This window comes from Primulina huaijiensis, chromosome 3 (assembly GCF_012295235.1).
Source record: "Primulina huaijiensis isolate GDHJ02 chromosome 3, ASM1229523v2, whole genome shotgun sequence".
Taxonomy (NCBI): Eukaryota; Viridiplantae; Streptophyta; class Magnoliopsida; order Lamiales; family Gesneriaceae; genus Primulina; species Primulina huaijiensis.
In genome coordinates this window covers 27,855,087-27,871,465 of record NC_133308.1, presented here as the reverse complement: position 1 = coordinate 27,871,465, position 16,379 = coordinate 27,855,087, and the positions used below count along the sequence as shown (strand labels likewise).

The following is a 16,379-nucleotide window of genomic DNA, read 5'->3' as shown; positions in this document are numbered from 1 at the left end:
TTTGTTAGAAGATGTGAGAACCCTTAAGCACAAAGAACAAACATATAGGGAGAAAGGGATCACCTTATCTTAGGCCCCTCTTCGATTGTATTGTACCAAAGATGGATTGATTGATACAAACGAACTATTTGACTGTAGTAAAACATCTCATTATCAAATTGACCCAAGAATAAAGACAAAGCTTTTATTACAACATAAGTATGGCGAAAAAGGTATTCTGATTCCCGAAGCCCTTATCTTTGTTACAAAATTTCAGAGATATTTCATTTGTTCAACGAGTCACGTCCGACTTCTCAAGTTGTGAAATGCATATATCATTAGATTAACCTTTAAGACGATGCCCCCAAGATAGCATCGAATCAACCGTGTTGTTTTCTCGTGGAACCCTTTTCAAATTTCTCCATTTCTTTTGTTTAGCAGAAAAGATCAACGATTCCTGCCCATCAGCTGTTTCAAAAAAGACAAAAGAGTAATTCCCCGGAATCAAACAATCACAAATTCAAGGAATCATTTTCACGATTAACCCATCGTGTAATAGCCTTTTTAACTTGGATGAATCCAACGGTTGTGGCAGGTTTGGACAGGATCCAGATCGACGTATAATCCCATGAACCATTCTTTTCATTGATACTTGGTCCGAGTGAGTAGTCACTCGTTTACACCACCATCATTTCATGGTTACATGGGACATTTCTAAATTCGTTCGTATAGCAGGTTCACAAGACAGAGAGATCGAGTGAGAAAAAAGAAACTCGGCAAGCTCAAAGGTCTTACATGATCCTCCAAGGCTCTAACTAATCCATTAATCCAGAAAAAACAAATGATACTAACATGTTAGCCTGTGACATCCCATTTTGGTTGACAAAAGGGATAGTTAGTCGACACCGAGCGGAAAGATCAGTATCAAAATAAGATTTGTTTGAATAAAACCAAGGAGATCCAAAACTACCCGAATTGCTGTTCATACATACGAACAAGTAGACCTTCGAGAAGAGACTGAGATAACGCGTGGAGGCTGAAATTAGCGAAGCCTTGTATTTGTCAAAGAAATAAACAAGATAGAAATGCACAAGCATGCACACTAACCAGTAATCTCCCAATAGAGAACAATGACTTTAACTTGGAAAATGGATAGATAAAGTGAGATATTTGTGTTCAGAAATCCTGACTTGAAAATCTCAAGTATATATTACAATTTTAAGTGGACGAACAGCAGTTTCTAAAAACTATATATGATAGATTTGACTACCAGGTCAATTTGCATGACTGAATGAAAAGAAACCAAGAGTCTAGAAACGTCTTGGGCTCTGGCCTCAGAACTAAAGAAATAGATAGATTTTATCCTTCAACGACCTTAACAGGAACATATTCCCTATCATCTAGTATAGATCTGAGAACCAAAGTAACTACCAAACGCAACTGATAACTCCTAGAGGAACAGGGAACTGATAATATGTGCCCAATCATCTTTCAGGATCCATCATCTAATATATGTGAACACAAAGAACTTCATTGGCTTGGATGCAACAGTGAAGCATTCTTAGAACAGTTTTTTATTCTTTCTAAATCAGGGGGTTAAGATGAGAGTTAATTTGCCACAGAAATCATGCAGAGAGCTCGAAAGAAAAATAAAGAAATTTCCTAAATAAACAATTTTAATAAATGAAGAGATGTTCTTTAATGAAATCATAATCATGTAACATGTAGATGGAGCCATGGAGAAAACATTTGTATTCACTATTCACCAGGATAAATAAAGCATTCCTCCTAATATAACTGAATTGAAATTGAGACAGGTTAAATTTGGTTTTGCTTGAACATCTGGTATCACATTTGTCAAAAGACACTGACTATCTTCAGCCGTTACAAAGCAAAATAAATCGAATAAAACTATAGGACAAGCGGTAAACTAGTTGATCGAGCAACAAAGAACACAACAAGTCTCACAATAAGAACCTCAAAGACACCATTTTCGTCATGAAAAAATAAATATGCACCATTTATTAGAAACAGATTTTATATCCCGCTCACTAATACAAAGTACAGATAAGTACCAATCAACAACCAAAATTTAAAACAGAACAGCTATGTATTGATTTTAGAAGCCTGTGCAGAGTAATATATGATAAACCTAGCCTGCAACTCCAAACTCCAGGGGCTTCTCTCAAATTATAGTCACTATTACAAAATACCCATATACTTCAGATCACCTAGTGCTGTGACCATTCGATACTCTTGATGTCAATCCCATCCTTGTACATTTCATAAAGAGGGCTCATTTCCCTCAACTTCTCCACCTGCTTTACTGTGAGCTCCACCGCCCTATCAATTTCTGCCTCGGTAGTGAACCTTCCGATTCCATATCTAATCGAGGTATGTGCCATATCCTCATCAATTCCCAATGCCCTCAACACATATGACGGTTCCAAACTCGCACTGGTACAAGCGCTGCCACTCGAGACAGCCACCTCCTTCAGCCCCATCAACAAGCTCTCACCTTCCACAAAAGCGAAGGACAAGTTCAAATTCCCCACATACCGGCTCTCCTCACTTCCGTTCACAACTACCCCTTCTAACTTCGTCCTTATACCATTCAATAACCGTTCCTGCAACGCCCTTATCCTTTTCTCATCATATTCCATTTCCTTCATTGCTAGCTCACACGCAGCACCAAACCCAACAACCAAAGGTGTAGGGACAGTTCCACTCCTTATCCCCCTCTCTTGTCCACCCCCATTCATTTGTGGTTCCACTCTAATTCTCGGTCTTCTTCTCATGTACAATGCCCCGATGCCCTTAGGCCCGTAAATCTTATGACCACTCAAAGACATTAGACTAATATTCATCCTGTCCACATCAATGGGAATCTTCCCCAATGCCTGTGCAGCATCAGTATGCAGAGGAACATTAAACTCCTTGCACATTTTCCCAATTTCCACCATCGGCTGAATAACACCAATCTCGTTATTAACCATCATCACAGAAACCAAGCCGGTATCAGGCCGAATGGAAGCCCGGAGCTTTTCCAAATCTACAAGCCCGTCGGACTTTACTGGAAGATAAGTAACCTCAAACCCCTCATGCTGTAAATGACGGCAGGAATCCAATACACATTTGTGTTCGGTCTGGGTCGTGATAACGTGACGCTTCTTCTCTTTGTAAAAGTGCAGAACACCCTTGATCGAGATATTGTTAGACTCGGTGGCCCCGGAGGTGAAGATTATTTCTTTTGGCGAGGCGTTGATCAGGGCAGAAACTTGGGCTCGGGCCGCCTCGACAGCCCGTTCCGATTCCCACCCGTAAAGGTGGGTGCGGGAGTGAGGGTTCCCGAATTGGGAAAGATAATATGGTAGCATAGCATCAAGAACTCTAGGGTCCACAGGAGACGTTGCCTGCATATCTAGATAGAGAGGTCTTCCGGAGATTTTTACGCCTTTCATCGATATTCCGCTGGACTCCTCCTCTAATGGCTCAACGGAAGCTGCGGCTGCGGTGGAAAAATTAAGGCGGATGAAGGATTTACCATTAAGGAAGCTGCGGCGGATGGCGGCGGCGACAAGCTTCGATGCCATGGCGGTGATGAAGGCGGGTTCTGTGGTTATCGTTCGAGCTAATTCTGAAAGTAGTGCTTTGAGGGTTGTACTTAAATAGTTATACACTACTTCAGATTTATTTGGGAAAAATTATTCGATTTATCCGAAAAAAGCAAAAGAGTTTTAGTTAAAGTTTAGATATCAGAGTAAAAAATATTTAAAAAATATAAGCTAAGAGCTTAAACTGATAATAGGTTATTTAGTGCTTATATTATATAATATTATAGAGAATTGGACAGATCCTTTACTAGTTTATCGCTAATTTATATATTAAAAAAAATATAACTTTAAAAATGTTGTTTTGAGAAATTGGAAAATTAGACAACTATTGTTCAAGTCTAATCGAAAATGGGTTCCTAAAGAAATTATTTGATACACAAGCCTCGTCTGATCGTAAAATTTCACTTTCGTGTCTCAAAATAGAATATCTACTTTCTATCGTAAATGAATTGGAGAATAAAAATTATAATTATATGATCATCTTTATAAGCCTACACTTATTGATCAGATAAACTAATTTAAGTTTCTGTTATAAAAATATTTCAAATAAGTATGGCAAAAAATTATTTTTTTTATTACCCAAAAAAATTAAATTGATAACATTTATCAGAATATGAGATATTTTTAAAAATTAAAAAGGGAAAATTTACTATCTCCTCGTCTACATTTACTTCTATTTTGATATACCGTATTCTCAAAATTTAGTATTTGTAGTCCTTTCTTTTGCAATTTTTAGTCATTATTAATCAAAATTTACTCTCCCTCCACTATATTTTAGTTATTTCTTTTGCTGTTTTAGACATAGAAAATCAAAATCATGATTGAAATTTAACAATATATAAACTCTAGAATTGCATAGTCACTACAAAAAAGCATTATTTACTGTAAAAAACAAAAAAAAAAGGTGCTTTGGATCTGAGGTTGTGCACAGCACCACCACAATTAGATGTGCACTGTAGAGATCAAGTCCAAAAAAACGTACTTTTGCATGATGAAATTAACTGCGGGTTTTTATTTTTATCAGTTATTGGTCTTTTTAGCATTCTCGAGATTGAATCTTTGGATCTTTTCTGTATATGGGCATTAGTTGATTTATGTTGCCCTTTTCCAACCAACTTTTCTTGCAAAATTCAACATCTTTTGTCGTCAGAAAATAGTAGGAAATTGAATCTTTTAGGAGTGCAACAGAACTCCAATATGTTCCATGAAGGCAACTCATCATGTTTCAGCAATCACTCATAGGAATCAGAAACTAAAGGTTTAAAGTGAAGCATGTTGTGCAGCTTTGTTTGTTGATTGGAGTCTGCATCTGGTTGCTTCACCCAGTGCAGCACTCCCGCGGCAAGAACGCGTCTGATCGTGAGTTCAAGAAAGTTTCGGATAAGATAAAGGGTGGGAATGAGATCTTGAACTTGGGAAGGAAAAATCTTCATCCGAGGACAAATGGAGATACAGATCCGCGTCTGATAATGATGGTAATACGACTGAAGATACTGCAGGCAAGGAAACTAGCAAAATCTGTGGATGGTACGAGGGGGGGCACAAAACAGGAGGAAATGAAAGGAGAACATAAGAGTGACCCTGGAGATATGGAGAGCGATGACAGAAATAGACTTGGAGAAGAGAATGCAAAAGAGGAGGGCGACAAGGAGAATAATGATAAAGAAAATGGGGGTGACGAAGGGAATGTCAAAGAGAACAAAGATCAAGAAATTCCAGAAGAAAATGAAGCGAAGAAGCAACTGAAGAGAAGCATGTCGATGAAAATAATAGTCAAAAACTGCAAGAGAAGGGGACAGAAGAGAATGAAGTAGTGCAGGAGGAAGAAAGTACAGAACAGAGCGGTGGCAGGAGAAGGAGAAAAGATGACAAAGAGGAAGAAGGCTTAACCAGGTCGATTGAGGAGAGAAGCAAAAATCCGAGGTCGAATACGATGGAACAACAGATAAATCTAATGAGGTAGAAAAAGAAGACAAGGCAACTAGAGAAAGTACGCAGAATTCACCCAATATAACACACAGAGAAAGTTCTTTGGTTGATTTTATTGAAGAGGAGAAGTCGAGTAATTCGACCATTGCTTTGATTGGTAACAAAAACAACATATCTGGTTTAAGTTCGGAAAACAAGGAGTTACCAGCTATAGATGATCAAGTCGATTCATCTGTTTCTGCACTGCGTGAAGAAGGAACTGAAGCTAACAGCCATGATGTGGTGGCCAAGTAGCAAGATCCAAGTAGATTATTCGGTGGTTGTAATGGGATTTTTTTTTCAAATTCTCTGTTTTTTTAGCTTCAGCAATTGCCAAGGATCCACGATCGCGTTTGTTATTATTATGTGATCAAACTCCTTTGTGAATGCCAAACATGCATAATTTTTCTAACCATATTTGGTAATCATAATCTAATTATTTCGTATAGATTATTACTATGTCATAAATCATCCAAAATTTGGGAAATCAGCAATTAAACTTTGTTGATCAAGTGATTAGCATCTCATTACTCGATCTTGTGTTCAAGACTTATTATTTGTTTGAATGGTTGGGAGCAAGGAAAAATAAGTTGCAAGTTGAAATGGATTTTATTTCGCTGTCTGAATAAGGAAAAGTAGTACAAAAGAAACCAAGAAAAAGAACAATCTACACTGAATTCCAGAAGAGTAGAACTTTTAGTTTCAGAGACCTTCGCCATAATTTTCAAATTCCAGTTCCGTTTGGACATCACAAGTTTAAATACATTATATAAATGCACTAAACCATTCATTATTCCTCGGATTTGCTTTCAATCGACATAGAGCAATCAATGCTCCTTCACCTCAAAAAGGCCATCTGGACCTGCATTCACAAAATGTATGTTAGAAAAACGTGAACGGTTCAGCAGTTTCAGGGTACAGCGTCAAAAAAGACTAATTTATTTTATAGCATAGATGTCCCATTAAAATTTAATCTGATGCTCATATTCAAGTATTGTAAACACGAACCACGTACTGAAATTCTATTATGTTGAAAGGATAGTGATAAGTACTGATTGAAAATTTGTAGTCGTGATTCAAGAATCCATGAAACTAGACATGCTTTTCAGACTGATCGCGTTGATACTATAGTTGTGAGAGGATCATTTAAAGATAGCTTGATACAGTCAGTGATGACTGTAGTTAGGAAAGGCATCCTCTGTGAAAAGCTTCAATAAGTAACTACAAGATTCTACCTCAATCATCCCATAATATGGCTACCTAGTTTATATGGACCATGCAAAAAAAAATCTCAAAATCACATCGGTCCTGTTGGATGGGAAGTATGCTAACTTAGTCCAAAAGGGTGCAACGCAGATGCATGTTTCATATGTTAGAGTAGGTGTCCGTCGAGCCAAGTGTTGACCGAGTATTCACAATGAAACTCTATGTATAAGCAATCTTTATTTTAATAATATTTGAAATTATTATTTTGGCACATCTTTATCTGTATACCCATGCTAGTTGCATAGATAAAGTCCTTGAATATACAAATAGTAGAAAGAATATGAGATGCTTATATGATGAGTATCATGAAACTCATATTTGGAATACTGTATATTCTAAACAGTTCCTAGTCGATTCAGCCGCCGCTAAGAAGGATATAGGCCGCTCGAGTTCTAGACTAGTATCTGCGATGTGAGTACCATGTTTCATTGGTAGGGGACATTGTGATGTCCGAGCATGCAGATAGGTGCTCCTGGTAGAGTGCACTGAACAACCCTCCATAAAGGACTTTCCAAGTGGTTCTCACTTATCGAGTGGAAACGTCCTAGTTTATGGTTGTACACCATTAGTCCTTATGACCCGGGACAACATTGAGACTCTATGTGCTAGCATTACACTTTGACTTGTTTACCGACTCTCATGGGGTCATCAGGTGGCAAGGTTGGGTGTTTTGGCGAAACATATAGGAGTCGATGCATTGTAGTCGGGGATTCACCGCTTACCTTCGGGTATGGATATCCTATGTGTATGTAGTATGAAATCTCTGATCAGAGTATGGTGGTAATTATGAAAGGGGTTTCATAGATTACACCATCGATGCAACTACGACATGACACATAGTATCGATTCATTGACAACTCTCGATATACCAATGGTTGTCGAATCGGTCGGGATATATGAGATGAAGGGACCGTACTGTACGCTAACCATAATTGAATGGTTCTTGCAGGCACTATCATTTGATACCTAGGGAATCATGTAAGCGATGCTGCTAGGCGTTTAACATGATTGGTTGGGTACTATCAGACTTGAGTTCTGACGTTCTTATTATCAAGGAGTTGATAAATAAGAATGGAGCAATTGGGGTATGCTCGTATAAGGACATGTTTAGTCCGAATCACATGGAGATGTGAACTCACGGCTAGTTGTATCAATGAACCATTGAGGGCCACACAAGTACTAGCTTTCTAGATCCCGTTGAGAAGTAAAATAGTTCAATGTGTTGAACGGCTTATAAAAGAGTTTATAGGCGTAAGAAAAAATAGAAGTATGACTTCTATGAGAGAATGTAACTTTTAATTTGAGGAAGTGTTCCTAAATTAAAAGTTGGCCAAATAAATAATGTATTTGAAAATTGTGATTTTCATAAACATTATTATGGACTAAATTAAATTAATTCAAGTGTTGAATTAATTAAACACTAGTGGACCTAGTAGAGTCCAAATAATTAAATTAATTCAAGTGTTGAAATTAATTAAACAACATGGGCCTTGTAGAGACCAATTAGTAATTATTATTAAACTAGTGGCCTTGAGTGAAATCAAGTAAAGTTTAAATGGTCTCAAATGTGTTTGAGATATTTAAATAAAAGTTCATGGACTTTGTAATTGTTACATGTCCAAATAAAAATAATGTGCATGGGGAGGTGAAGGGTTGGAGACTACTTTTTCAATCTCCAAGGCTTGGGATGCTAAAAAGGGGTTTTAGCTTTTTACACAACCAAGACAACTCATTCTCCCACACACCATACATGCCATGGCCGAAATTTTGATGTCCAATTCTCTCAAAATTTCTCTCATCTTGTTCTTCAATTGTTGAAGAAACTCTCTTCTCAAATGAAAAATGCTCTAATTTTTCTAGTGCAAAATTAGAGTGGTTCTAGCTAGTTGGTGGTGGGCTTAATATTTGAGCAAGGTGTGCTCAAAGGGAAGCTTGAAGATTAGTCATCCTTTCAAGAGCCAAGTTGTTTACAACTTGGTTGGAGCCAACATCAATCTCAAGAGATTGATAGGTACATTTCTAAAACACCCTATGTATGACATATTTTGGTGTTTTTGTATTTANAAGGTATAAAGTATGCGAACAAAAAAGCAAGGAGTTGAATTCACGTTTAAAAGCTTTAGCAAAAACAGTAGCAAAATATTGATAATATACTCATAAGAGACATGCAGCAATCACACGACTACTTAAGCTAGAGATTTTGATGAAGTTGCTTATTGTTGTTTAGAATTTGAGTACTTGGAAAATCAGTGAAATCACAGAAAAAATGAGTGCAGTAACTTCCGAAATTTCCCGTATAGTAACAACAACAGCAAGATCGTTTATCTTTAAACATTCAAAAAGTTAACATCAGAAAGAAGTAAGCAAATTATTCCACAAAACACCATTTGAACGAAAAAATGTGATAGATCAGAAGACTAAGAAGCCATTCAGGCCAGTTACTACGAGATAGAAAAATAGCAAAAAAAAAAGTTAATTCTACTAACATTTTTAGATCATGAAAGAGATGCTCCTTAAAACTAAATCGTAACAACAACAACAATGACTAAAAACTGGCAGTCTTTTAAAAATCATAATTACTACTGCGCAGCACTGCAAAATGGAACTTTGGTTGGAGTTTTTTCACATCAATAATGTTCATAACATTGCTTGTGAAAGTTCCGTTCCCACAGTGTAAATGTGATGAGGGTGAGTGTTACGTGTATCAGAATGTAGGTGTTGTAACACTCACGACAACATGCAGCGGAAATTATATTTTAACACATAACTTAAATAATACCAATATGAGGGACAAGATATAAATTATGCACAAATATAGAATACTTGTGCGGTGACTCAGGGCAAAATAATTGACTAGAAAAACTTGTAAGTTTACAAAAACCAATACTAGTGAAAGAATAAAACAAATCACTTAATAAGGTGAGTAACAAATTGCATACTAAAATTCTAACAAACCGTAAGACCAATTATACACAGGATGCATCAACTGAGAAGAAAAAAACTTCAAAACTCAACACTCTAATCAAAACAGTGATTAGGTGTTGACTTCAGATGTTGTCAGCACTTCACAGCAACACTTGAAACAGCAGCACGAGATTGCTCCGATCTCGAAAACTCTTTGCACGCCCTTGTCTCTTCAAAAACCATTTTTATGCTCTCCGTCTTCCTTCTTCTTCTGAGTCCCTTTTTTTTTAAAGACTAAGAGAGCAATTTCATTAGGAAAAAAAATATCATATCTTAAGGATATTATCATATCAAAATATCATTAGCAAAGATATCATATCTTAAAGATATTATCATAGAAATTAAATCTACACTAGATCATATCATTAAATCGAGATTATTCTCATGTCTAGAAAGGCAAAACATTAAAGATCTTAAACAAGAAAAATATAACAGGGAATAAATTTAAAAGTAAAATATATCAAGGAATAAATTCCTTTCAGCTTGCTCATAGATGAAATACATACAGCTAGTTGGAACACCAAAAAGTAACATAGAAAATCAGAAACACCCAAACCAATAAAAATAAGAACAAAGAGAGTAATATTGAAGGAAACTGAGCCCAGGGAAACTCCTTGTTACGAATATGCAAGTATGGGTATGACTGCACCGCAAAGTTAAAAAATCACATCAGAAACACTGAAACAAGTTCCGCGGCATTAAAATTTAATGCCGGTAAGTTCATCATCAAAGTATCAATTATATGCAATCTTCAATACAATGAAACAAAAATATCTATGTTTTCATCAAGGGAAAAAGTGCTTACAAGAGGCTCATCAAAGTGATGATGACCCTTGGAAAGGTTATAGATGGCAAGAATGGTACATGTTGCTATTCCTGCATAAGTTATCTTCTCCCACTTGGAAGCCTCATCTTTATAATTCCAAAACAATCAAATAAAATCACTGCAAACAGAAAATTGCTCGGATATTTTCCATCGTATCTTCGCATTTAAATCAATTTCACATGTAGCACCACATCTGAACATATATAAGCAATACCGGATACAAATTGTAATCGAGAAACCAAATACATACTCGAACGAAAAAGCCAATAAGCATGGATAGATTAACCTTTATTAGATCTCCCAACTTCATTTATATTTTTATTTCATTCCAAAGTGATTATACTTGTCCTCTATTCCACTATAATGTATCATTCATATTCTAAGCATTATATCACGGGTACTTACCAATGTTCTAAAAAACATGATTAAACGTGGTTTAAAAGCAAAATGTGATGAAAATGTTACAATTCAGAGGAAAAAAAGTTAAATGTATGTTGACTGCATTAAATGTGATTAATCGTTTAGATTAATCATGATTTTTTTTTTCAAAATTTAAATTAACTTATTAAAAAATAAAACATTTTCAATTTCCATAAACTAAAAACTCTAAAAAAATATTATTCTCCTCAAGACAAAAAAACTCATGGGTCATTATCCCCATCAAAACTCTTCCCTTCAATTTTGAGATTTATATATCTAAAAATTTGAATATTTGGGATTACTCTTAAATTTATTATATACGTGTGTATTATTTAATCATTTATTGGTATGCGATAATTAAAATTTTAATAAAAACTAAAAACATTTTTTAACATTTAATCTAGTATTAAATCTATTTAAAGTTGTAAAATTTGAAATTTGGTCTCGAAATTTAATCACATTTCTCGTTTTATTTAAACCTTTGTATTTAGGCATATCTTTCTCCAATTATGATTTGAAATTTTGTGAGCCCCAACCCGACACAACGATTATGTAAAGGCTTACAGCTGGTGGAAATGGGCCGATATTGGTCCATAATCCAACGCCATACAATGGCCCAATAAAGTTGGTTGGCCCGAGTAATCTTAACCCAGTTATCCGAAGCGAAGATGGGTTTGGTTTAATGTGATTATTCAAAATATTTGTTTCAATTATGAAAGGATTTTGGATAATATGAATCGATTAAAAGCATTTTAGTGTCGGGTGTGTGGTTGGATCTTCAACATGCATGTTTCAATGAAAAATGTCGAGTTTGGTATAATTTTATAATAATTTAATATAAATTCCAAAAAATTATTTGACTATAAATTATGAAAATTTATGCACCAAAATATAAAAGCAAAATGTGAATTTTTTAAATATATATTTTTAGTTCAGTTATCAATTTTAGTTATTTTCATCTAAATCTCGTGATTAAATAAATGATATATTAAAATTTTATAATTACGTAGTTAAAAAAATCTTTTATAACATTCACATATTATGAATTAAATAAAAAACACACCCCAATATATATAAAGACTAAAATTTATATTTTGTCAAAGATTTTTTTTTTAATACAAAAATCTAGATGTCAACTTTCACATGTCCGAGCGAGGCTAATATAGTTATTTAAATCCATAGGTGTCTCCACCATGGTTAATGGAATATATCACAAAACGACTGTCTACAAACATCTCGAACGCAAAAACTTCATATCTTAGCAGCCAAGAATCCGAGATCTCTGTTCACCTCTGCCAACCAAAAACCACGGGTATGAACACACACACACACACTTCTATTTTACATTGTCCTAAGACTTGGACGAGCTCCTCGCTTGGAACTAGTAGGCGAATGATCCTTGATCAATTCGACAACCCTCCTCATAGAAGGTCTACAGGCCGGTAACTCAGCCGTGCACGACAAGGCCACGTTCAAAATCTTCTCCACCTCTTCATATTCAATGGTCGACGAATCCATTCGAGGGTCTAAAAGTTTATCGAAGCAAGTTTTGTCTATTGTGCCAGTAGCGTTATCACTTCCTTGTTCAGAAGATGCAAAAGCCATCTCCATTGCCCACCTAACAATGTTCTTATTCTCGCCAAATGAAGCGTCGTTTGGCCTTTTTCCAGTTATCAGTTCTAATAAAACGACACCAAAGCTGTAGACATCGCTCTTTTCTGTAACTTTCATCGTGTATGCATATTCTGCAAAAAATTAGAATAAAATATGAGCATGTGTACCAGATGATTTTAAGTTTGAAATTTTGGTTTGACTAAAAATATGGCTAACCCGGCGCTATGTATCCATAGGAACCTGCAACACGAGACATGACTTGATCACTCTGTTGTTCATCTTGTTTCACTATCTTGGCCAACCCGAAATCAGCTACTTTAGGCTTAAACTCTTCATCTATCAAAATGTTATTCGGTTTGACATCTCTATGAACAATCGATGGCACACAATCATGGTGCAAATAAGCGAGCCCCTGAGCTGCTCCTGATGCAATTGCGAATCTCCTAGGCCAATCCAAATACCTCCCATGCTTCTCGTCATTCAACATGTCTCCTAAACTCCCATTCTTCATATAATCATACACCAACACTTTAATATCCTCGCCCATACAACTAAACAACAGTCTTACAATGTTCGCATGTCGTATTCTACCCAACGTCTCCACCTCCGAGCGGAACACCTCCTCCGATTCTGCTATACGGTGCATGCCCCAAAGCCTCTTGGCAGCAACCGTCTGCCCACTTTTCAGCTTGACCCGATAGACACGCCCTGACCCACCAGATCCAATAAGATTCTCATCTCTTAAGGCTGCGAACACGTCCTCTTCATTGAACCCAATCCGTTGGAACGATGTGATTTTCCAAGATCTCTTCCTTTTACCAAAGGTAATTAACTTCTTGGTCTTGATCAAGAGCCAAAGTAAAACCACCAGTATCAATGCAAGAACTGATAGAATTCCCACTAGTACAAAGTTCACGTGTTTGGATCTCGAGCAAGGAGGAAGCGGCCTAAGATCAGGACTACACAAATCTGGGTTCTCCATTAGACTTGGGAGAAAAAACTTGGTATCGAAACCAAGTGGGACTTTCCCTTGAAGCCTATTATACGAGACATTGAACTCATTGAGTTTCAGATTCGTCAGCGATACCGGAATCTCCCCAGTGAATGAGTTGTGGGAAAGATCCAAGAGTGTTAGCACTGGCAGACTCCCTATTTCTGCCGGAATATTACCTGAAAAACGATTGTCTGATAAATCCAACTGTGTTAACTCTGTCCAATCCCCAACACCTTTCGGAATTTCGCCAATGAACTGATTTTTTTGAATGTGAAACTCCTGTAAATTGATCAGTTGATACATACACGAGGGCAGATCACCAAAAAGCTGGTTCCTACTGCAATCCATTTTCCTAAGCTCTTGCAAACCGCAAATTTCGACAGGAAACTTGCCTGAAAAATTGTTGCCTGAGATCAGCAATTGTTCTAGCCCTTTGGCATTTGAAATCGACGGAGGGAAAGAACCTTGTAACTTGTTATCTGTCAGCTCAACCAGCACAAGCCCACTAATACCCCAGAATCCATCTGGTACCGCTCCTGAAAGTTCATTTTCTTGAATTCTCACATACGTTAAACTACTGCATTCGCCGTATGATTCAGGGATTGTGCCTGAAATTCTGTTACCAAAGAGTATCAAACGATTAAGCGTCTTCTTGTAACACAAATTTCGAGGTAAAGGGCCATCCAAATTGTTATTAGATACATCAATTTCTTCCAAATCCGAGTTCATACCCATGAATTCGGGCAAAGAACCTGACAAGTTGTTATTAAACAGCCTCAGATCGATAAGATTTGGGTTTAAAGCTAAAACCTCTGGAATTTCACCTTCCAAGAAATTGTCGCTGAGTTGTAAAGATTCCAACTGAAGACCCGCCAGACTTTCAGGTATTTTTCCGGTAAGATTATTACCCGAGGCGTCGAACTGCCGCAACGATGTAAGATTGGAAAACGTGTCTGGCAATTCTCCCGATAGTTGATTACCAAATAGTTCAATCACTTCGACGCTTTTCACTCCAGCAATACTTTCTGGTATGTTTCCTTGGAGATTATTCGCTGACAAATCCAAGGTTTTGAGAGAAACAAGATTTCCAATAGAGACCGGGATTTTCCCGACAAGGTTAGAATACGAGAGAACCAGAATCTGAAGATTTCTGAGGCTTCCTATGATTTCCGGCAATGGGCTGGAGATAAAGGGATTTCCAGACAACACTAACTGAGTTAATCCAGTTAAATTGAACAAGAAATCCGGGATCGACCCGTTCAACAGATTTGAACCCAGAGACAAAAAACTGAGTCTTGGAAAATTGGCAAAACTTGCGGGAATTTCACCTGAAAAATTGTTAAGGGACAAATCCAAGACCGTCAGATTCAGGAACTCCACCGGGAACTCCGGTAAGTCGCCGACAAAATAATTCGCCGACAGATTAAGAGAAAAAAGATGAGAACACAGTGAAATGGAATCAGAATCAATGCTCCCGCCGAGGCTATTGGATGACACGTCCATATTCCGGAGAGTAGAAATCCGACAAAAATCCGCCGGAAAATTCCCTGAAACACTGATATCAGATAGCTTGATGGAAACCACACTGATATTCTCCCGGTCGCAAGAAATGCCCGTCCAACTGCACGGCGCATTACTGACAGACCCGACCCAGTCTTCGAGCTTCCTCAACGGGTCGTGGAGTTGGCTGTTCTTCACGCGGAGAAGAATCTCTGCGTCTCTGTTGGATGAATTCGCAGTGTGTAATAAACTGACCAAGAAAATGGCAAGTATGATAAACAGAAGCTGGATTTGATTTCCCCCACGACTACTCATTTTGTTTCAGGTACAGCAAATTGAACTTAGTTCAACAGATGACTTGTACACAACGAATTCGAAGGTCTGTGATTTGCTATCAAGTTCTAAAAAATACTGAAAGCGGTGAAAATGCTGTTTATGGATAGAAATTAGAGTGGTGAAAATATTGTTTGGGCATGGAGAGTGATAATACAGTGAAATCTGACGAGATTGTGAGTTCCCAGGATTAATATAATCTATCGAATTGGAAAACAAGTCAATGGAGATGATGCGATACTGTGAATATTTCCTACAAGAGGTAAAATTTAGGAATTCAATCGTTTGAACAGTTGGAGTAATTTTTTTTCTATTTCTGAAAAGTATTTGCGAATTGCGATATCTTTTAGATTTGTCATTCGTTCTAATAAGTTCTCAATCTTATTACTTCAATATCTATTATATCAAGAATAGCCCACGTCATCTTCTGACCGTCTGTTTTATGTTTTTGTTTTGTAAATGTTCAAATTTTGATTTTGATAATGTAAATTAGGTTCTGTTTTGATTTTTCTATATATTTTCGTTTTAATGTTATCCAATGTCACGTTATTAATCTATTAGAAATACCAAAAACTAAAACTTATACTAATTTACATTATCAAAACAAAAAATAAACAAATCTAGAGGACACACAAATAAAATATTTTATTGCGAATGAATAAGATATCGAGAAATTGTTCATTACTAAAATCATATTTTAGTTATTATCCTATATATATAGAGTAGGTCTCATGTGAGACCGTCTCACGGATCTTAATTTGTGAGACGGGTCAACCCTACCCATATTCACAATAAAAAGTAATACTCTTAGCATAAAAAGTAATACTTTTTCATGGATGACCCAAATAAGAGATCCGTCTCACAGATACGACCCGTGAGACCGTCACACACAAGTTTTTGC

General features: G+C 36.6%; 2 protein-coding genes and 1 long non-coding RNA gene across 3 annotated transcripts; 1 reads left to right on the top strand and 2 right to left on the bottom strand.

Annotated features, from left to right (window-relative positions):
- Positions 1-1,978: 1,978 nt before the first annotated feature.
- On the bottom strand, positions 1,979-3,651 carry LOC140974329 (cysteine desulfurase, mitochondrial-like). Its single transcript, XM_073437715.1, has one exon. The coding sequence runs from the start codon at positions 3,570-3,572 to the stop codon at positions 2,211-2,213; it is 1,362 nt and encodes a 453-aa protein (XP_073293816.1). The 5' UTR covers positions 3,573-3,651; the 3' UTR covers positions 1,979-2,210.
- Positions 3,652-12,126: 8,475 nt separating this feature from the next.
- LOC140974328 (uncharacterized) lies at positions 12,127-12,591 on the top strand. The gene is made up of 2 exons (XR_012174765.1): positions 12,127-12,221; positions 12,316-12,591. It is a non-coding gene; the product is annotated as an uncharacterized lncRNA (long non-coding RNA).
- LOC140974327 (uncharacterized) lies at positions 12,204-15,661 on the bottom strand. The gene is made up of 2 exons (XM_073437714.1): positions 12,868-15,661; positions 12,204-12,782 (listed from the first exon to the last, which is right to left on the bottom strand). Exons 1-2 carry the CDS (start codon positions 15,458-15,460, stop codon positions 12,379-12,381), a joined length of 2,997 nt encoding a protein of 998 aa, XP_073293815.1. The 5' UTR covers positions 15,461-15,661; the 3' UTR covers positions 12,204-12,378.
- Positions 15,662-16,379: the final 718 nt, after the last annotated feature.